Raw genomic sequence first — 21,949 nt, 5'->3', positions numbered from 1 at the left:
TGAGTTTTTTTAAAAAAATAATTCAAACAACATCAATTCATCAGACTTGAATTCAGTTCTTTCCACTGTGCCAGTTTAACTTGCACTGAGAAAAGTTGCTGCTCAGCAAAAAAAAAAAAAATAAAATAATTCCTTTTTAACAAAATGAATGCATCATACATAAAACATCACGAACCATACAATTAGTAAGCAAATGTAAGAGTTCAGCTCAGTTCATAATTATTCAGCAAACCTATTCAGAATGATTTTTTTCTCCCTGCAGCAATCAACTGTGTGGGCTCATTACCACTGAGAATCTAACGAAGAAACCACCACATAAACTGTACAAAACAAGCCCATATGCTAGCAAAACTTCAGCCCGGCTAGCCATTAGCGACAAGCCTTTTAAAGCCTTCCATGGAGCAAAACCACAGCTTACTTTCGGTGGTGTTTATACCCCCAGCTCTGTAAGGATACTTTTTCATTCATATGTCAGGCTTCAGGTGTATATAAATTTTAGCTACCAAATAGCCTGTGCAGTGTTTGGTAGTGCAGCCATCTGGAACAATACAAAAAAGCATTTGGTTGCTGCTACACGTTGTGTACCAGCCAAAGTGATGACTCCTGTCTTTAGAGCATGGGCTCCCAACAGTTACTTTGCAAAAAAAGCCGATAGTTGTTTCTTGGCAGTGTTTGCTGCTCCTAGCAGGGATATTCAATGAAAAGACTTTGAATATTTTGAAGGGCAGGTCTCTGCGCCTGGTGGCTGACATTATCAGAAAGGTTTTCAACATTTCTGTCTGCAAGTTAGGGAAACTATTGCATCTCCTCTCTCTCAAAGTTATAGCAAACATGGTGACTGGACCAACTCGGGGGGGAAATATATGAAATAATGAGATGAGCGTGACAGCATGGCGAAGGCGGAGCAGCAGCACGAGGACAGGCATTCCTGCAGAGGAGACGATGTTTACTTGTGTGCACTTGCTTTAGTTCCCAAAAACGGCCGAGTTTTGGGTACGGCAGTGCTCTTCCCCGGCAGGGGCTCCCTGGGCCCTGTGTGGCACAGGCTGTGCCCGCAGCGGGCAAAGGGCTGTGTCACACGGGGGTCTGGCGGCTCCGGGGGGGGTTTGCTCAGGGGCAGCCACCTTGCTGGCCTCCAGAGCTGGGAGGCACTGGGGAGTGCACTGAAAGGTGGAAACCTGTCCGGGAGTCCAGCCTCCTCTGTTGCTTTGTGTCCTTCCCTGCTTGAATGGCTGGAGGTGACTATTTAGTAATTGAGATTAAAGACAATTTCATCTGTAAAACCTGCTTTGCATTCAGTTTCTGAAAAGTTTGCCTCACTGATGTGAATATTTTATGCTTAGTTTTGCCAACCATGTTGTTTTCTGGAAAGTTTGAACCAAATTCCTTCAGACACTTGACTGCTTCCCATTTTAAAAAATGCATAACTGAATAATAAGAGTTAAGGGACTAAAACTGTTCCAGTCGTTTCCTGCGGAGCCGACAGCAATTTCAGAACTCAGCCCTTCAGAAGGATTTTCCCGTTTGTTTTCTCTGCAAGGTTGGTTTAGTTTCTTTGCATCTCTGCAACCTTAAGCTGTGTATTTTCCCTGTTTGATTCTTCAGGCAGATCAGTATGGATCATGGTATTTTCACAATATTGGTATGTTTTTCCATTGCTGCAAACAGCTTTTTTTACATCGAGTATATTAGGTCCCATTTATGTCATTTAGGTGAAAACCTTTACAGCACATGGGGCACTTGGGTGTACATGCTGGACACATTTAGATTTTTCCAATTTAGATCATTAAGAAACAGGCTAGTGCTAAAATTTTACAAAATTGAGATTACAGTTAGTAAAACCACTAGGAAACACTAAAGCAAATTTCCCCATGTATGACGATTGTACTACAGTATATGTACCTTGTGGGCTTTTTTTCCCCCCTTCAAATTCCCATCTCTAAAACACACACCGTAGGGTTACACACTTGGTTGCAGTGGGCAGAAAAAAGAAATTAGATCACATGTGTAGCACAAAATAATTAGTTTGGCTGCAGGAACACTAGAAGTTTTATATTTCCTAAAATAACTCAGTGAAACATAAATAAAAAATAGTACCTCTCTATACGGATAATCGGTATTTAACTCTCCTCAGTATTTTATGATGGAGTTTGCATGATCGACTTTGTTCTGTTGTTTTCTTAAACTTAAACCAGGTGGGAATTTATGTAAGCTTGGTGGAGCAGGAATGATCTTTGAGCATCTGGAAAGTCTAGCTCACTGTGGGTGATGCCAGCAAACCACTAAAATTAATTCATTTTTCATCGTCTTACAAATTGTGCTATTGTGAAAGCAGAGAAGCAGAGGCTGTTTTGTAAAGTCCTGATGACTTCATTTTCCCCAAGTGTTAACTTCATGAGAGCGTTCACCTTAGCACTTCCTTTTTACATCCCAAAATCCCGTGGCATTTTACACGTTGCCTTTGCAAGTCCTTCCCTTCTGTCACTCGCATGACAGTGTCCTCCTGCCCAGGCAGAGCAGGACCGCGCTGGGGGAGCAGCTGGGGCTGTCAGATGCAGTTTCAGATGTCGCTGTTTTGCAGAACTCACCTAGCATGGACCAGATTGGTGTCTCCCGGAGAACCTCCCACGGGGACCCACAGCGGAGCATCCCCACTTTTCACTGTCACCTAACGCCCACTGAACCGCCCAGCCTCGGCTGAGGAGCAAGCTGCGGGCAAGAGGAACGCTTGAGAACGTGGTGCCCAGAATGCAAAGCCACCGGCAAGTAGACCCTCCTGTATCTATTGTTTATCACGCTACTCCACGAGATTTCACAGAATGACTCGCGATGGTGAGCCTTGGCTTGTCGTCCTGTTTTGTCCAGGTTAAACCCCCCAGTGCCTCTGCCCAGGCGCAGGGTGAAGAGCCGTGCCAATGCAGCAGGCTCTCGGTGGGCAGCACGGCAGGGCAGGCAGCGGGCTGAGGGGGTCTGTGGCTGTGGGGAGATGCCCTGACACCCCCTGGACAGGGATCCCAGCTCCTCCTGGGCCTTCGCACGGGGCTGGATTCCATCCACGCCAGGTAAGGCGTTATTTGCCTTTTTGACAGGAATTACTGACGAGTGGCACACGCAGTAGCCCCGGGTACCCCTGCGCCAGCCACCACCTCCCCCGCAAGGACTCGAAGCACCAACCCCCCCCTGGCTCCCCGCCACAGGCACAAAGGGTTAAACATCTCCTGCCATCCATAACCCATCCTTCTCCAGGATCACATGGCCCCTCAGCATCCCTCTACAAAAGGCCTGATTTAATCCCGAAGCAGACTCACATTGTACTCCAGCCTTGCAGCGCTGTCAGGCTATCGGGTTTCCAACTCATATCCAAGGCACAGCCCAAGCACAGAGCAGGAACAAAGACTTCTTTGTTACTGGGGGGGGGGGCGGGAAATCCCCTGAAGATATTAGCAGTGCAGTAGAGTTCAAACTGTTAAATGATTCAAATATTATTTAATGAATATATTTGAAATGAGGTCTCACAACCCATAACACTTTTTAGATCATCATTTACAAAGAGCCCGCCTCTTCGTTTACTTCTTTACGAAGTCGTTGCTTTCAGTTTTTAATTATAGCAATTTTGCTTCCAAGCTTTTTCAGGGACTTCGGTTCTTTTTATGATACAGTTTAGCTGGTGACTACCGGATCTTTCACAAGTCCTTGTAATCACTTTCCCTTAATTTACCTCGCACCACATTTCTGTGGCCACAAGAACCGAGGGAGATGGAGAAGCAACAGCATTAGGTACTGTTCCAGAGGGTGTCAAACCCAAGCATTTAAAATTAGAAAATTTGTTGAATTAGTGTATCAGGATTTTAACTGGGATTGGAGAAGCACTGCAAAGTTCAAATACCTTGAGTTTCTTGTTCAGGCCTTGGATACACAATTCTAAAAGAGAAAGCCATAGAATTTTAAACAGAAAAATTAAAGAAACCAGGTAGAATGGGTGCTAGAAAGAAACGTGTCTCCAACCTGAGGACATAAAGTTTCAGAACTAAATTTGAGTTTACTGTGCTTATAGCAATGAGAAATCCAAGGCTGCCGTGAAGCACGGAAGGCAGATCCTGACCTGCAGGGTAACACGCTGGTGCATCCAGGCTGTGCTGATGCACGCCGAGACTGGCGTTTTGAAAAAATACAACACATCCAGGATAAGTGGGGGGAAGGAGCAACAAAGCAGAGTAAGTACAAGAACAAGTATCAAAACAAGTAGAAGAACACTACTTCCAGGTTCTGTCAGCAGAGTGCATTGTAAAGCAAAACGTAAAATACATACCCTCGGCACTAGCAGATCCTTCTCGTCTCTGTTGCCTGGGGGTGTGTGTGTTACATTCAAACAGCCACTTCAGGTGCATCTCTGTGGAGGGAAGGGGAGGAACATCAGAACCATAACCCACTACTCAAACAGAGGCAGCCTAAGTGAGACAAGATCCCGCATAGCCTTGAACTCAAGACAAATTAAGTGTCCAGCCTGTCCTCATGTAGGCAATGCTCAGGTGGAAGTTATTGAAAGCATGCCTCCAAAAGCTGGGTTTGACATATCCTTCTTTTAAATCATGGCAAGTGCCAGAACTTTGCTCTTGGCGTGGTTTGGCAGCAGGTAACGAGAAGGGGAGGAGGCTATCCAGGGTAGCAGTGGATAAAATATCCCCAGTGGCTACATGCCCCGGTAAGAGGCATGAGGCATGGCAGTCACCGTCCTCTAGATAATGTCTGTCTCATTTCCCACCCTCCTCAGATCTTAGAGACACTCTTTTTTCCTCATGCAAAGAATGCTTTCCCTCCTTTGGCAAGTTCCCTTTAAACTGTTCATTTCCAGCCCAAGTGTGAATAAGGCTGAGTCAAACCTTGCCAGGCAACACTATGGTCTTAACAATTAGTTGCTCTTGATTAAAATTAATTTTCCATATAAATTCAAGCCAGTAAAAAGTCTTTAGTAAAAAGAGTTACAAAACTACAAAGATATTATTTTTCTGATGTCTCTGTTGAGACATAATTCAATAGAGAAGACTATTGAATTGTATGCACTGAATGAAAAAAGAAAAAAAATCACAGTTACAGCCCCAAGTTTCAGACTTTGCTCTAAAACCACGGCACCATCCCAGGCACTCTCTCTTTTTTTTTTTATTTCTCCCCGCTGCCAGTGGCCCATGTAAGAAATATCATTCCCCAAAGGAAACTCGTAGAAAGATTAATTAATGACAGAGGCATAAATAGTGAATGTGCCTGCAGTTTTGCAATCGCCACCGCAAGCCCTGCCTGGGGCCGGGGAGTGGGGGGCAGAGCGCTCTGGGGGCAGGGGTGGAAAACGGGCAGAGCAGAGAACGGGAGCACCTCCGAGAGCCTTCAGTCGCCCGGCAGCACTAGCTCGAGCTGTCTTTGCAGAGAGCTATTCATTTTCTCCAGCCACTGTGTTGGTTGGGACCAAGTCCTTTGTGCATGACCTCAGAACAACCCTGGGTTTTGAAGAATCATTACAAAACAATTAAATTTCTCGGTCAGATTAATATAAAAACACTGATAGCAGCCACTGAAATTTTTGCAGTGGTCAACAAAAGGGTAGCAATCATTACCACTATGTTTTATTGAAAAATTTTGTTAAAATAAAAATATGAAAATAGAAAAAGTCTTTCAAGTAATTGTAGCAGAGTTCCTCAGAAAAAAGACCCTTGGGAAAAATGTCATTGCTACAAAATGTGAGCTTATAGAAAATGACACATTTCTACATCAGAAGAAACAAAGATGTCCCATAAAATTATCCAGAGCCTCTCCATAGATCATTTGATCCCAACCACAAAATCAGTAGGTTCTCCTGCCATGTGAGCCATCCGTAGGGCAGTGGTGCCTCCAGCAGAGCCCCCGGTCGCTGCCGCCTGCTGCACGGAGCTGGGCTCGCCCCTGCGGCACCCAGGGGGCACAGGCCAGAGCCCCCACCAGGAAGGCTGGCAGCCGGGGGACACCCCCCATCCTGGTGGGACACAGCACTGCCTGACCTGACCCTGCTTCAGAGCTGGTCCTCCTCCGAGCGGGGCTGGAGCCCTCGGCCGCCGCCTGAGGCATTTGGTGTGTGCATTTTTCCGGAGTAAAAGCTCCAGAAGCTGCCAAAATATTGGCTCCTCTTCCAAGTGAGAAAATACTCACTTGGTTGAGATGGGGTTTCTTGTCTGTGTGGCCACTGCCACTTCAAACCCACTGAAACATCCAAACGTGTCCAACAGCTGCTTGCTGCAGCGCAGCTGCAAACAGGATGGTCCTTCCTTCACTTGATTCTGCAAGCAGAGATGACCCCGGGACGTCAAGGCTGGACCTAAAAAAGGGATAGGATGGCTTGGGCTTTCACAATGCATCACCATTTCCTACAGCTAACATTAATTTAGGGAGACGCAATTATCTACAAATTAATGGAAAGCGAAAATAAATGTCTGCTTTAGCTAATTGCCCAACACAGATACTGCATAATAGAGCACAAGACGCTATAGATAAGGCTTTATTGGAATTTGAAGACTGTGTAACAAATGCTCAGTTATTTTTCCTCATCTAGCAGAAGTTGCAGAGTAACAGCCCGTATTTCATTTTGTCAGCCCTGACTATTTGGAAATGCTGGAGTCTGTCCCCATGAGATACTTGTTCCTAAAACCTACATCTGAAAGGGTTTTAAAATGTTTTCTAGCAATTAGGAATGTATTACGTGCAGTGAGCTAATATTTCCCAGTTACAATGTAAATGCTTTCGAGATAAGAAGATCCTCTAATCGACTGAATACTATTTATATTTCTGTTGTGCTAAAAGTTTATGATGCAGTCTCAAAATTGGAACAGCCTGGCTTCTGCCTGCTCTGACTTCTGATACAAACACGCACAGAGAGGGAAAGTTACAACACAAAACTAATGACAGATGCTGTATTCAGAAATGTAACTTAGCTAGAAACGTACAAAGGCAAGTCAGAAAAACTGCGAGTAACTTCGCCGAGTGGTGTGTGTGCATGCACACATATATATATACAGACACACACCTCATTTTCATAATTCTGTATCAGCAAATCCATTTCACCAATTTCACCAGTTTGTTTGTTTTTTTTTTAAATAAAGGCAAGTTAGTCCATCAGAAAAGAACATTAATGTCAATGGAAATTTAGAAGCAATAGATAATGCTTGTTTATTTGTATGACATATGCTGAATCCTGAGGTACTCAAAAGTATCTGCCATATATGACTGTTTCAGCAGTCATATTAGGAAATTGTCTAATGCTTACGTTTAAATCTTACTTATCTTGCTTCTTTCATCTGCTGGAAACTCATGGAATATATCACATTTGTTCCTACCTCAAATGGAGCAGGAGTATTTTTTGCATAAACAGAACAGCATAAATTGCAAAAAATACTGTAAATACTGATTCTGCTACCAAGAGCTTCAAATCAAAGACTATTTACTAGTATAAAGTTTCAGGAATCAAATTTTTAAAGAAGATACATTTCTGTGCAGTGACAAAACAAATACACACTACAAAAGCTCCTGGGAGCGATACACCACCACATGCTGCTGTACCCACAGTGCTTCAGCTAGAACTCTGCCTCCTCTTTTGCTTCCACAGGTATATCTGTATTTATTTTAAAGCAGAAGCAATTAGCAAACATTCCATGCTGATTAATGTCAGCTGCAGATCCTTTTTGAGGAAGCTGGCTAATCATCAGACACATGAGGAAAAGGTTTTGCTGATGGGCTTGTGGTGATCAGAGACATGTTCTGATTTTCTTCTCACCAGGTACTATGCACCAGGTGTGACCTGTTAGTGCTTTATAACAGAGGCTGGGGAGGGAGGTATTTACTGCAGGAACCACAGGACCAAAACTGAAGTTTACACTGTGTGTGTGAATGATATAAAATAAAGATTTTGTGCCTTTTAACAAGCTGCCCTACTAAAGCTTGATTTAGAGTATGTTGACTGTAAGAGAATATTTCGCATTGCAGAGATTCTGGCACTGGCAGGAAACGTTGCAAGAACAAAATACCCCCGTCACCGCTGAGGTATTTCATTTTCACTGCAGCAAGTTTTGCCAGATCGCAAAGGAAGCTGCAGGCTGGCGGGGCCCTGCAGCTGTAGCAATGCCGTTAGTGGTGTGGTTACAAAACCAAGAAGTGAGTGGACCTTGGTGGTCTTTGTTCCGGGAGGAAGCCAGCAAGGGGCAGCTGCATCTGCAAAACAAACACGTTAGAACTTTTCAAAAAGGAAATACCTTTGAAAAATCTCATGAACATTGCAAACTAAGCTAATCAAATGCTTTTTTTTTTTTTTTTTTTTTTAGAAAGCTTTGCCCTAGCAAAACTACAGGTGGGTAGTGACACCTGACAGTGGCAAAGGACAAACAAGCCCCAAAAGCAACAGAGGTTTCACTCTTGGCTGCTGCACCTGAACCCGGCAAGTCACGGGCAGCCGGTGGCTGCTGCAGAACTGCCTCGAGCACTTCTGGCCACCTCCAGCCTTTTTTTCCTTTGGACTGGTCACTGTAGGAGGGAGGTGCTGGCAGTTTTCCAGTTCCCAGCTTCGCCGTCGCTCAGTGCAGCTCCTGATGCACCTCTGCAGCACGTCACCTGCGCCCACCTAAGGAGCTCTGTGCGCCGTAACCTAGAAAAGAGCTAAACCCTCCACATTTGTGTGAAAGGCATTAATATTCATACACCACAGGTCTGCCAGGGAAGAGCAAATAAAAGCTATTAGACCTTATCCACCAATACACAATGTAACAAAACACAGTTTTAACATCACCAGGCTTTTCCACGTATCAACCGTCTCCAAACCCTCCCACGCCTCTGCAGGGATGAACACCAGCCACGTGTGGGGAGGTGCTGTCCCCCAGCGTAACCCACATAGGCATTTAATTTTTAATGTTCTATCATTTCCAACCCAGCAATTATGATTTAGCGATACACAGAAACGTCAACTGCTCTAACCACAGATCAGCCACAACTTCTTCCTCTCAGCCAAAAATATGACGAGAGCACCTGAGAGCAGGATGTGCAGGGGCAGAAAGCCTCACAGGGCTGGCACCAGCACCCACACATGCCTGCATCTACCTGCAGGTAGGGCAGAGCTGCAGCAGCAACCCCCAGGATGGCCCTGGGGACAAGGGCTCCAGCCACATGCAATATTTCCAGCTTTCTGCAAACCTGCAGGGTCTGCGCTGTGCGTCCCTGCCCACCCAGGGGCTCTGCAGAGCCCTCTGCACCTCTGCTGGCCACGACACACGAAGTGGTATTTCTAGGGTTTGGTTAGAAGGGAAGCAGAGAGAGGAGCGAGATGCCCAAGTGTGCACTGAGGTCTTGGGGAAGCAGAGGTGTCTGCAAGAAATACAGGTCCCTGCAGTGGGAAAGGGCTGTGGGTGTCTTGGTGCTGCTCATACATTGAGCAGGCCGACACAGAAGGAAGACGCTGAAATCAGTTGATGATCAGCTGAAAACAGCAATGGTGAACAAAAGGAACCGAGACCGGAGGAATCTGGCACCTGCTGATAGGCCGTTCCGGCTGTTCATAGCAGGACGGAGCCCGACTGGCAGCCACGGCCACCGCACACCCACCTGGTGCTCAAACCTCACCCCAGCACACCAGCCAGCACCAGCCTTTCTCCTAAAATCACAGCTCTCAGGTGAGGATGACAGCACCTAAAGGCACCACGTGGTGGTCAGTGTCGCTGAAGACTGGTTTGGGTCGCACCTGCATCCTTCGGGCACTGCTGACCATGACGTGCCACGTGCGTGCCCTCAGCCCGCCATGCCAGCTGCTCTGGCAGACGACGGAGCTCTCTCTCCGCTTCCCAACACAAACAAGGCGCTATTCCCATGGAGCCTCAGCAGCAGCTCGTTCTGCAGGAGCCCACCCTCGTGCCAATGTGCCCCGCACAGCCCAGTGCCTCTGGGGCTGCAGCCCCCCAAGGCACAAACCACCAGGGACCTCCCCGCTGTGCCAGCTCCGTTCTGGGTCCCTGCAGACCTCAGGCTTTAGCCAGCACCCAGCGCCCTGCCTTGATTAACCCCGAGCGACATCCTCCTTTAACACGGAGCTGCTGCGCTGCTGCCAGCGCCTGCAGAGCTAAGTGCTGAGGGAAACACGGTGCAAGCTTCTGCTAAGTTACAAAGCTATTTTATTCTTCCTGACAAGCATAGACATACTATTTCAACATTTCAAGCGAAGCACACACTTAGTCCAGCTCTTTGGGGAGGGGTCACGATGTTAAAATCCATCTGTCAGGCGCGCTTCAGACCAGAGCAGGAGTCAGGCCTTAAGGCAACGCTGCTCCAGGGTTCAAGGGGGGCAAAGCAAAGAGGTGGAAGCGCTTGTACAGCCCCACCACACCTGACACAGGATTATCTGCCCATGCAACACTCCGTGACCATCCTGAGGCGTGCGCCCGCCGGTGCCAGCCTTCTGCCGGTCACAAGCTCAGGTGCTGCAAACATGAAGGTGTGGGGTGACAGGAGCAGCATTCATCCTCCGCTTTTGCCGGTGGATGTTGGCAGATAATAGCAGCGTGCTGAGGTGTTACAACTACAGACCCACCAAGAGCTCAGAAAGCAGAAGCTGCACGCGGCAGGGTAACATTTTAGACTGATACCACCCGATGCTGCAGGAGCAGCCCCAAGGCAGGAACAGGGCTGGCCATGCAGGAGCCTTCACCTTGGCTTGCCAACAGCCCATCACCTGCCCTGACGTTCATCCCTCTGGCTTACCAGACCCAGACGCATTTTTCATGATCGCAGCCCAGCTGCTGATGGCAAGCGCTGAGCCTGTGGCACCGGCTGGGCTGGACCCCCACAGCCCAGAGCCAACTGCTTGCTCCTGGAGCTGCTGGTGCGGACACGAGTGCTCTCAGCACTGTGCTCGCCAGTACCGGTGGGAACCACACGCACCTCTGCGGAAAGCTGGTCCAGTCCCAGTGAGGGGGACAGGAGCAGGATTTGGGCTTTCAGTCTTGCAAAACTGTTCCGGAGCAGGATTTTGCCCTGTGGAGGGGTAGCCTAAGCACAGCAGGAACTGAATCCATTTCACTTTTTAGAAGCGCTATGGAAATACAACACAAATCCTTCACAGCCATTTTTCTCCCCCTCTTACTGTTTCACACGGTCAGTGAGAGTCCAGCCAGAACAACTGCTTTTCAGCAGGTGGTTAAATAATCCTCAATAAATCGTCAAAGAGATTTGTGCCATCGCAGCAAACTGTAAGGGCAGGCCCTTGCAATTCCAGCGTTCCCTGTGCCCATGCTCCCACTCTGGCACATGCCCACATGTGGAAACCTCCTCCCATCCCCCTTCCCTATTGTGCATCTCTCAGAGGCATTTATTTGTACACTTCCATGTGGTCTGGTGTCCTAAGAGAAACAAAGGTGTTGAACTTCTATCGATAGGCACCTTGTTGAGTTATATGTAGTTCTTTTAGCATGTTTCCATTTTCTTCCTTGTAGCCCAAATCAGCACAGAGGTTAAGGACAGTTTAAAAAGCATTTACAGTTGCTCCAAGACTCTGTCGCTGGTTCAGGAGACTGGGAAAAGGTCCTCGAGACACAAACTGGTGACCTGACAGACGAAAGGGCTCTAATACCTATCCTCAGCTCACAGGGGTTTTGCTACATCAAAACAAAAACTTTGCAGGAGGCTGCATCCTCCAGAGGTGAGGAGGCCAGGAGCCTTGCCTCGTACTTGAAAATTTCTGAGTTTTCCTCTGAAACACAAATTTCCAGCGCCTGGGGAAAAAGCTTTATGAAATACATTTTTTAAGGGAGACTGACGGGCAGGGAAGTGCCGGCGGCTGCTCACGGCCCCTTGTCCCTCTGGAGCCCCAGGACAGCAGGAACCTTCGCCGTGGCTGCTCTCCCCGTCTGACGCCAATGCACCTGCTGGGTTCAGCCACGACGGCCCCCAGCAGGCCCCGGTGCTGGTGTCGGTGCCGTGGGCTTGGCTCATGCCTGGGCGCCCGAGGCAGGTCGGGCGGTGAGTGGGCACGCTGTCTCGGTGGAAGCGCAGTCCCTCCATTCCTCAGGCACACGCAGGCAGCCCCGCTCAAATGCCTGCGCTGCCCCGTGACTGTGGGATCAACCGTCCCGTGCAGACGGACCCCGGGAGGGCAGGGAATGAGGTGGGAGATACGGGGAGGGGGAAGCTCCCCCGGGACCCACCACACATGGGCAGCGGCTCATTTGGAGCCATTTTCTCCTCAAGTTTAATTAAATGCTGGGGGGGTTCTTTCTTGCTTAGACTTTGTCAGCTTGGTGCTTCACACCCGCATCCCTGCCCATCCCGTGCCAATTTTTCACGGTGGTGCCAGAGGGCCAAGGCCGGTGCTGCAGGCACAGGCAGCGTGCGGGTGGCGGTTCCGCAAGGGCCCAGCAGACAGTGTCACCGCTCCTGCCACAGCACTTGTGTACACCGAGGAGTGACACCACCGAAGTAATGTTCAGAGGGGCTCGGCTTTTTTTTTTCTTTTAAAGAAGCTAAAAACAGGGGGAGAAACAACAAGTAACCAAGTGACCTGGCACTAAGCCCCACCGGTCCTGCCGGGAGATCATCTCGGTGCCCTCGGCACCTTCACCCAAAGGGGAAACAGGCAGTGCAGCCTGCCCCGCTTGTTCACAAAAATGGTGGAATAGTTGCTCCAAAGAGTGAAGAGGAGGAATAATTATACTTTAAGTACAGATGCTCACCTCTGGAAATGCAGATTTGGTGGTGATGGACCCATCAAAACGGGTGGCGCCAGAGTCAGAAATCCCCAAGCGGTGGGAAGGGTGACTCTGCTCACCCCTGCCGGTGGCGTGCGACACAGAGGAGCCAGAGCACCGCCAAGTAGATGATGGAGCTCCTAAATACAGCTGAATCAACTGAGTTTGGGGAAATTCATAGTAAGTTGTCTTACTGGAGACGTTTTCAGACTGCTCAGAGAGTGCTTACAAAGGCGTTAGGCTGGAAAACCCAACACACCCAAAATCCCAAAACACAAATCTCAGATTTTTTTTTTCCTGACGTTTCCCAGTCCACACATTAAGGCAAAAGATGGAAAACACTCCCCTTTCTTTTCAATGATTAAAAAAAATCCTCCAGAAAAAAACAAATCCCTTAGAAGTCCCTTTTAGACCACACTTATGTGCAGCCAAGTGATGGATTTAAAAGGTTACTGCTGGAATATGGTTCACAGCAGTCTATTGCAGTGAATAAATATCACGTTTACATATCCATTATAACAAAACTATGTTGCACTTCCATTACTTCATGTTGGTTTGCCATCTGGAAGCTAAACAAGCTGTGTAGTAAAAATAAAATAATTCCATTTTGCATTTACCAAAAGGAGCCATACAAGTTTCAATTTATAGCAGGCGATTACGGAACCTTAGCAGGCAGAAATCTGCCCACCGAGAGTGGAGCCGTGCCCATGTGGGAGGGCAGTTAACAGAGCCACGAGGGCTCCGCCGTGCCAAACAGCCCTTTGGAGAACCCATCTCACATGGGAGCATCGGTCCGGAGACCGGCCTGGAAACATGTTTGTGGGAAACTCGCCCCGCTCACCCTGAGCAGGCTGCACACAGAGCCAAACGCTGTCGGAGCCACCAAGCACTGCTCAGCTTGTGTCATGTTCAGGCTTTGTGTTACATATTCAGAAACTCCCCGAGGAAGGGGCACTTCCTTGCTCTGAGCCTTCCACCAAGAAAAAACCCCATGTGAACAGCGCTGCCCATCACCATGTGCCTGCCCAAACCCCAGGTCCCTGAAGGCAGGGGTTGGGGTGTCACCAAGCCCAGAGCACGCAGGGCTCTTCCCAGCCAGGCTGGGGCTCGGTGCCTCCCTCCTGCTGCCCCCCGCGGGACCAAACACCCCAACTTTACACGCTCCTGCTCCCCCGACACTGAGCGGCAGCTGTGAATTGCCCAGGCACCCAGATGGAGGGGGTCTCCGTGCACCCGCTCCTGCCTCAGTGCCACCCGCAAGGAGCTTTACCTGCTGCTGGCTGCAGGTTGCCAGTGCCAGACCAGGGATGGAGGCACCTGCATCCTCCTTCCTATCTGACATCCAGCCCTTTGACTTCTGTTCAGGTAGAACAAGCATCCTTCCTGCTGACACACTCACTGCTGAAAGCAGAAAACCAACAGTCAATTCTGAACCATTTTCTTGCCGCAGCTGCCAGCCAGCCCGCTCCCCACACGGACCGAGCATCAGGGCGAGACCCTCTGCCCCCTTCACCCATGGCTGCAGAGAGATGCTGTGCCTCTGCGATACCTCTCTGGACTAACGCATCACTCCCAGCATCCCGTAACACGCACCCACCGTATGTCCCAGAGCTTAGGGGGGACAGCAGCTCCTGCTCCAGCTGCCCCCACCATGCTCCGCATCCCTCGGCCGTTCTGCAGCCAAGCAGCAGCCTCTGCGGTCGGGGGGGCAAACCCCCAGCGCTGCTGCTCAGCAGGGACAGGCAGCAAACCCAGTGCCAGCAACCTTGACAGCAAGAGCTCATGTGCAACGAGTGCTGAGAAGAGGGGGAAAGAAGACAGGAGTAAAGCCTTGTTGCAGGCAATGCCGAGCAGCAATGCCGATGCCGGTTTAACTCAAACTTTCATCAAAAAAGGCTGAAAGCTGGGACCCGAGAGGAAAAGTTACTGTTGTAAAGTAAAAAGTAAAGCTGTTGTAAAAACTGCAAAGTGCCTTGCAATCTCCAGCCGCTGCTCTTAAGCCTTTCTGTAATTTATCAGTTCCATGATTGCACAGACTGCTTTTTTCCTGCCACAATTCTGATCGTTTCTCCCTCACTACAGCAGTTATATTATTTTAAAATACTTGACAAAAAGACCAGGTCGTTCCTGGGATGCTCCGTTACAAGAAGACTGAAGCCAGGGAGGGGAGGCCAGAGCCAGCTTCCAACGGGACACCGAGGCAAGCTTCAGTCCTGTACGTACCAAACACAAAGGCTCCTCCTGTTCCACCCTGCAGCTATCGCAGCACTTTCTGGGGCCTGATCAGGGAGCGAGAGGACCTCGCGCTACCCAACAATGACTATGTCTTTTCAAAAAAGCTTTTAAAAATCACAGATGCTCTCTGAAATCCAGCACCTTCAGCAGACCAGCAGCACGTGATCCATTTCTCATTTTCTCCTCCCCTGGGACGATGGTTTTAATCAGCATTAGCGAGCTCCTGCTCCTCGTCTTGAGGCCTTACCGGGAGACGTAGCCCATTGGAGATGCATCCCATCAGCAATGCAGCTGGGGAAGGCCAGCGCTGCTGGGCAGCAACCCCAACCCCAACACCCACCCCCGCCGGCAGCCCCTTCCCCACCCAGCTGCCCTGCTGCCCTCCCCGTGCTGGCCTGGGAGCCACCAGCCTGCGAAGCAAGGGCAGCCTGCCGGCGGGAGCCAACAGGGCAGAGAATGGGATCAGCTGGGCAGGGACCCCCGCATCAGCACCCACTGCCCGCAACCCTTTCTCCCATCCAGACTCCAGCTCGGGCGCACTGAGTGGCTTCACGTCCTGCCTGGGACTACCGCAAGCACTCTGGTACCCAACAGCCACCCGGTGCCACCCGATGAGGCAGCTGCCTATGTTAATTTTACATTACTTAATCCGTTTCTAATTATTTCTCCAAAAGTCTGTTCTGAAGCCTTGCGCATCACCGACACCAGACTGAACGTGCCGCCTGGAATTGCGCAGCCGTTCCCCCACACGCCATACATACATATTCCATACTCACATGATCTTACCCCAGCTTGAAAGGTTTCTCAGCCATCCTTGCCAAGAGACCCACAAATTTATGTGCTGCTCCCTCAGGTTCTGCCAGAGCGGCTGTTCGCTCCGGAGGAAACTGTGCTCAGACAGCCGCCTCCACACCGGGCAAGGTGAGCTCCGCGCCTCCATCCTGTCCTCTCCGCACAGCAGGACCATCCTCTCAGCGCAGGGGCAAGATGCAGAATCAGCAGCAGCTGTAACAGACGAAGACGGCCACAGGCAGAGAGCTGCTGCAGACTGAGAGCATCAAACGCCAAGTGTCTGCAAAACTGTCAGCCTGGCACGTTAAGGTAGGCAGTCATGATACACAACAAAAGCAAAAGGAACTCATCCTCCTCTAGATAGTGGCACGGTTCCAGCTAAATACGCATTGCTCAGCTTGGAGTCCTGAAACAAAAGAAAAATCACAAGCAGCCCTTCCCTCCCCCCGCCAGGTTTGAGCTCACGGCCGCCAGAGCGCATCCTTAGAGGACTTCCAAGCTTCTCACACAGCTCAATAAAACTAAATGCCAGCTCATTAGCGAACTGCAAATACTAATACCTAAGACAAGAGACAGAGCATTTTATGATCAAATTTATTTAATTAAATTTCATTGACTGTTTTACTGTAGGTCACACCAGAGACTGCCAAAGTAAACTAAACATTTTACATTCACTACAAGATTCTCTCAAGTTTTCACTAGTCCAAAAACATGAAAGTTGTAGGGTCCCTTTCCCTCAGTTTGCGTTATGACTCACATCAACGGCAGCGGGATTCGCATTCCAGCGCTGAAGAGAGAACCGAGCCCTTGGGTTCCAGGTGTGCAACAGCCCTCCTGGCTGCTCACACTTGTCAAATGGTACGTGTGCATGTATGCGTGCGCATCTCTCTATGTACATTTACAAAACCAACCTCCTGATGGTACAGAGGACAAAACCATTTAACTACCAATCCAGAAAGGAAAAAAAAAAAAATTAATTTCGCAACACAGAGGGTGGGAGGGTGCAATTACACCGGAGAGGGACAGATGCCCGCGTGCTGGCAGACACATCAGTGCCTGGCACTCACAGCAGACAGGCGTGCAGGCAGGGCAAGTTGCACGGCAGACCTGGCCCACCCTGGAAGTTTAGGAAGATTTTGTCACTGACTGTAATGAAAATCAGATCACTCCTCTTGTAAGCAAAGTAGGTCCAAAATGATGTCAAAGTACTTGGAGGTATGTGAGATGATGAAGATGGAAGCTTAAGCAAGGTTCACCCCACCGAGGCTTCTGGGGATGCTGGGAGGAAACCAGGCATTAATATAACTTTATCTAACTAGTGTTTTTAAAATAATCGTTTCTGATCTAGCAAGCATTTTGATAATATACATCTATGATATGCTCTGAATAGTTCCTTAAAAAATGCTGAAGACATTTCCCCTATTTGAGAATTATCTACAGGAGGTCTTTATTATACCATCTTTTCTTTTACGTGTCTACTCCTAACAAATATCAGAGAAATATGTCAGATGCTACAATTTAAACTTTCATCATATCTGAAAGTATACATCTCTTTTAAAGTGTATTTTCAACATGAAAAGAGCTAAAATCACAATTATATCCCATTGCGTAATGTGTGTGAAATCAAGACCATTTGCATAGCTTCCAAAGTGAAACTCTGGAGAACAGCGATTTCATTAACAGGAAGCATCACTTGAGGGAAGGGCTACCATCGCCCTCCACGTCCACAGATACACTTGAAATAGTCTACAAGTATTGCCAGTATCTTTGTCTAAAAAAGCCAGCTTCTGGAAAATTTCAAGTTGCATTTATTTTATAAATCACAAGCCATTTTTCCTTAATCTTGCCAATTTTAATGAAGAAAAAACATTAGCAATTCAATGTACAAAAGTCCAATAAAACACGATTTTTTTTCCTTTTAAATCAGTGAATGGGTAAAGTTTGGGTTAAACTTACTCAACAGTAAAAGTCTTCCAATTTCCACTAATAGAAATTTTTTTTTTCTGATTCGACTATAGGATAATGACAACCCAGAAATAAATAGCTATAAATACATTCATTGTTCCTATTCCAAAAATAACCACATAGGGAAGACACAAAACTGAAATTAACTTATTTGAATCTGTTTCTTTACAATGAGATATGGGGCAAGTTATAGCAGAGTGACTCAAGACAGGAAAAAAACACAAGTAGGGAATAAATTGGTCCAGTATTGACATTCATGAAACATACCAGTTAGCATAATTCATCCTTTAAATGACATTACTCAGTTGATTTTTATTTGCTTCGGGTATACATAATGAAAGCAGTTTCCTTTGAATCTTTGCTGAGGACAGGTATAGTACCCTGGAGACACTGTAACAACCCCCTTCAGTATGCATGTGCGTATATATAATTATATACAAATAATCATGCATCCACACACACATTTGTATATCAACACTGCATGTGACGGTTAAATCCATCATCATTCATCATTGGCAGCACTTGTTCCTCTGACTTGGCCTTGATTACGTAACTGTGGAGAGAGAAAATACATAATTAAGCATTAATAGTTTCCTCAAACGGCAAATTCCAAACAGGCAGTTTTATTAATCTCCAAGAAAAGTAGGGCAGAGCAGTCAAAACATCACCAGGACTGAGCAAATCACACCAAAGCAATGCAAGACTCGTTAGGGAATCTTAATTTGGGTGCTGTGCTCAGTGGCGGACAGCAGCTCCAGTCTCCGAGGAGCCCCACACTAATCAGCAGGATTTTAAAAACGCTTTGGCTGGGGACCCCATCTGCAGCATTAAAACAGTCACGGCGGGAAACACCCCCAGCAAAGTACTGGACACGCGCACTCAAAAGCTGGCAACTCAGGGACAACCCGTTTCCTGCAGTAACAGTTTTAACACAATTTAGTAACAATTTGTAAGTATCTGGGTGGAACTGAATTTCAGGGACTTAACAGGCTTTGACGACTACAGCCCATGGTTTCCCTAAATTACATGGACCAAGTCCACGTATCACTTTGCTGCTGGGTGTGCAGCAGAATGATGCTCGCGACTTCTCTGATCTGTGCCCAGAAGACTACCTGTGGGCTTCAGAGCTCAGTGCCAGCAGTGACACCAACAGGTCACGCACAGCGGGCTTCTGCGCTGGGTAAGCAGGCAGGACCAGGGGAGGTGGCCAACACCGCAGGCGTCCTGCCACCGCAGCGAGCGCCCCCAGCACAGGAGGTCTCTTGTGCACCCTGGACACCAAGGGTCATCTCCACATGTTGATCACCACAAGGTTATCAAACAGGAGGGAGGTAAGGCCCAGAAGTGTTATATGGATAATGTCCATTCAGGTGATTTCTGCCAGCAATTCCCATCCATCAGAACATTAATCACTTTTCTCCTTTTCCATCCAGCAGTTGACTTACACAGCTTGATTTGCCTCAGAACCTACAGAGAACTCCTCTAGACGTCAGCAGCCAAAGTGCCTCGAACGGAACCCTTCTTACGCATCTAAACGTAAAATAAAACTGTGAGCTACCACATAAAGAACCTATCACGCTGTTGGTTAGTCAGAGAGAAGTAATAACCTACATGACCAGGACCGCCTTTCCCTGGCCAGGACCAGAACCAGCCTCAAGCTACAGCTGAGGGTTTGTCTGGAGATGGGGGACACAGTGTTTCTTTTTGGGAAGGAACACTGGGAACTGTATAGCAGCTGTAAATGACACTTTTTAAATTTTTTAACAGCCCATGATGCTTCAGCATGGAGCCTCCCTGCTTGAAATACCCAATGTGGTGTTTCTACCCTCACAAAGACATGCAGTAGGTCGGTCACAGTGCTCTGGCAGGGTCAGATGCTTTTCTACTATGTACTGATTAGCTGATGTGTATTTAATGAAGCACACAGGTGCTCCTCATCTCCAGGAGTCAGACACATAAACCACAAAGTAAAAGATAAAGAAAATCAGTGAGAAAAGGATGGGCTGGGCTAGAGAAAGTCTGGAAGAACACTGATGACTATTCAGAAAGCAACAAAAGAAGTAACAAAAGCAGATATCCCGACCATCAAAAAAAAAAAAAAGTCAACTTAATATGAAGAACAGGACCAACAAAAGAACTGAAATGTGCACAGAAGCCAAAGCGAAAGATTAGCTCAAACCAGGAAGAAGAAAGGGTGTTAATGAGAAAGCAAACAGGAACAGAAAGCATCGTGTGTAAGAAAGTGTAATGCTGCCAATATTATCAGGTTTGCTTCCTGCAGGTGTGTTGGTTTTTTAAGCATCACAGAACTGCATAGTGCAATACTGTCAAAAAAGCCAACTACTCTGCAGGGATGGAAGCAGGAAGATACTCTTGTCATATTAAGCACCTTATCACTAAGTGTTCTCACTTCCCAGAGGTCCTGGCCATAAACAAAAGATGATGAAAAAAATAAGGTTTTGTGGTACATTTGGGATTTAGTGGAAGTTACTGTTTAGCACAACAGATGAAGTAGTTAAATCTGAAACAAACACGAATTATTTGGGATAAAATTGGCATTTGTATTTTATTTGGCAGTGACATTTTTGCCTTTAGGTTATTCTCCAATAATGCACTTCACCACAAAAACCTTGAAATTGCATCATTTACAGGCGTTTGTAGATAACTATTATAACAGTTGAGAAAAACCTCAAAATTTTAACAGTAGGTCCCCACTCCTCTCACATTTCACAGTGCACACAGAAAAGCTGTGTTAGTATAACTCATCAATACATTTCTCTTGCAAAAAGCTGACTTTTTCAACAAGTAATACACTTAAGTTCCTGATGGTAATGTCTTACACAACAAGTTATTCGAAATAAAATATTTGCATTGCTTTGCAAAACAAGAAAACAGTAAACAAACATGGTTGATATTTAAGAATGAGGCTAAGTGTGACACCCAGAAACATGTGATCTGGGTTTGGCTTAAGGTAAGAACTAAAAAGCAGCAAATATTTTGCAAAAAAAAAAAATACTAAAAGATTACTTACCAGCAAAAAATGTGAAACAGAACTTTCTCTACAAGAAGACAAACATCCACAGCGCACAGAAACACGAAAGGGAAATTTTCTCATGCACACAGATGTGCCAAGTGCTGCTTGCTCTCTCCAATACCACCTTGTATGCATCCCTCACACTGCCACTATCCTTTGGCACAGAAATTGGATTAAGTCGGTTTCATTCCAAATAAAGAACTATGGGTGTGCCAAAGAGAACCCCTCTGGCAAAAATCAGTTGGAGAGAGGAAAGTGGTTACTCTTCCTCCTTCACAGACACCTAGGAATAGGTTCTACTATAAAGTAGAATTAAAGGAATCCATGTCAGACAACTCTTCCCGTAACCAAAAATATCCAAATGCCAATGAAAGAGCACAACGTTTGCAAGAGCAAGTGAGTATCATTCTCTTCCAAAGCATATTCTGGGAACTGCCAAAGCAGACAAACCCTTCTGCTTATTTGAAAGGAAAAGTTTGGTTTTACCAGCTTAGAACATCAACCTATTAACACAAAGCACAACGAAGAACCACGTCTTCTAAATCCAGAAAACAACTCTACCCAATGCAAGATGGTTCCACGCAGTTTGTAAAGCCCAAACATGGAGAGCGCAACAAGTGGGGATGGAGGAGCTACAGGTAGTTTTGAAACTAAAAGATGTGCTAGGCACAAACCACAAAATGCGCTTCAGAACCACTGTCAACAGCAGGTCTAAAGCACCAGGCAATCTGGTTACAGATGTCTGGCGGCTGAAATGAGTTAAACCATGCAAAAAAGCAAGTTATAGCTGAAGACACATCGTGTCTTGAATGAACCAAGACAATGAAAGGAAAGTGACAAGCTGAATGGGTTTGGGGCATAAGGCAACTGGCAAAGACTGCCAGAAACTCAAAAAACCAGCAGGACTTACAATGAGAAAGGTCATGCTCTGGAATGGCACTACAGAAGGCGGGTGCCTGCCTAGCCTGGGATGCTCCTCTGCCTCGTAAAGGAAAGAGTAGAGAAAGTGCCCTATGGATGAGTTTCCTTCTAGACATCAGTCCAAAGACAGACCAGGCTATACGTTTTTGGTCCTCACAGCCACTAGAGCACGAACACTGACACTATCTCAAGCCTGTTAATTATCACTGACTTCCTTTTTGCAAGAACAATTCTCAGTTTTGGTGTGCTAATTGGGATGAGTGGA

At 47.2% G+C, this 21,949-nt stretch overlaps 1 protein-coding gene and 1 long non-coding RNA gene across 4 annotated transcripts in view; both read right to left on the bottom strand.

Annotated features, from left to right (window-relative positions):
* Positions 1–3,202: 3,202 nt before the first annotated feature.
* Positions 3,203–15,263, bottom strand: LOC129735257 (uncharacterized). 2 transcript variants are annotated; one of them, XR_008730674.1, is made up of 4 exons: positions 14,008–15,263; positions 6,175–12,896; positions 4,310–4,390; positions 3,203–3,921 (listed from the first exon to the last, which is right to left on the bottom strand). It is a non-coding gene; the product is annotated as an uncharacterized LOC129735257 (long non-coding RNA). The 2 variants fall into 2 exon arrangements; XR_008730673.1 differs by having other exon boundaries at positions 6,175–15,263.
* Positions 15,264–16,344: 1,081 nt separating this feature from the next.
* The window catches only part of PITPNB (phosphatidylinositol transfer protein beta), a 35,900-nt gene continuing 30,295 nt past the window's right edge, over positions 16,345–21,949 (bottom strand). Inside the window, exons 11-12 of one of the 2 annotated variants that reach the window (XM_055711432.1) lie at positions 19,175–19,259; positions 18,219–18,282 (exon numbers count right to left, since the gene is read on the bottom strand). In XM_055711432.1, coding sequence (XP_055567407.1) covers positions 19,212–19,259 — 48 coding nt within the window. In that variant the 3' untranslated portion in view covers positions 18,219–18,282; positions 19,175–19,211. Of the gene's footprint in view, positions 18,283–19,174; positions 19,260–21,949 lie in introns of both variants that reach the window. The other variant, XM_055711426.1, reaches the window with a different exon arrangement.

Source organism: Falco cherrug, chromosome 1 (assembly GCF_023634085.1).
Source record: "Falco cherrug isolate bFalChe1 chromosome 1, bFalChe1.pri, whole genome shotgun sequence".
Lineage (NCBI taxonomy): Eukaryota > Metazoa > Chordata > Aves > Falconiformes > Falconidae > Falco > Falco cherrug.
The sequence above is the reverse complement of the archived record's forward strand: the minus strand, read 5'-3'. Positions and strand labels throughout refer to the sequence as shown.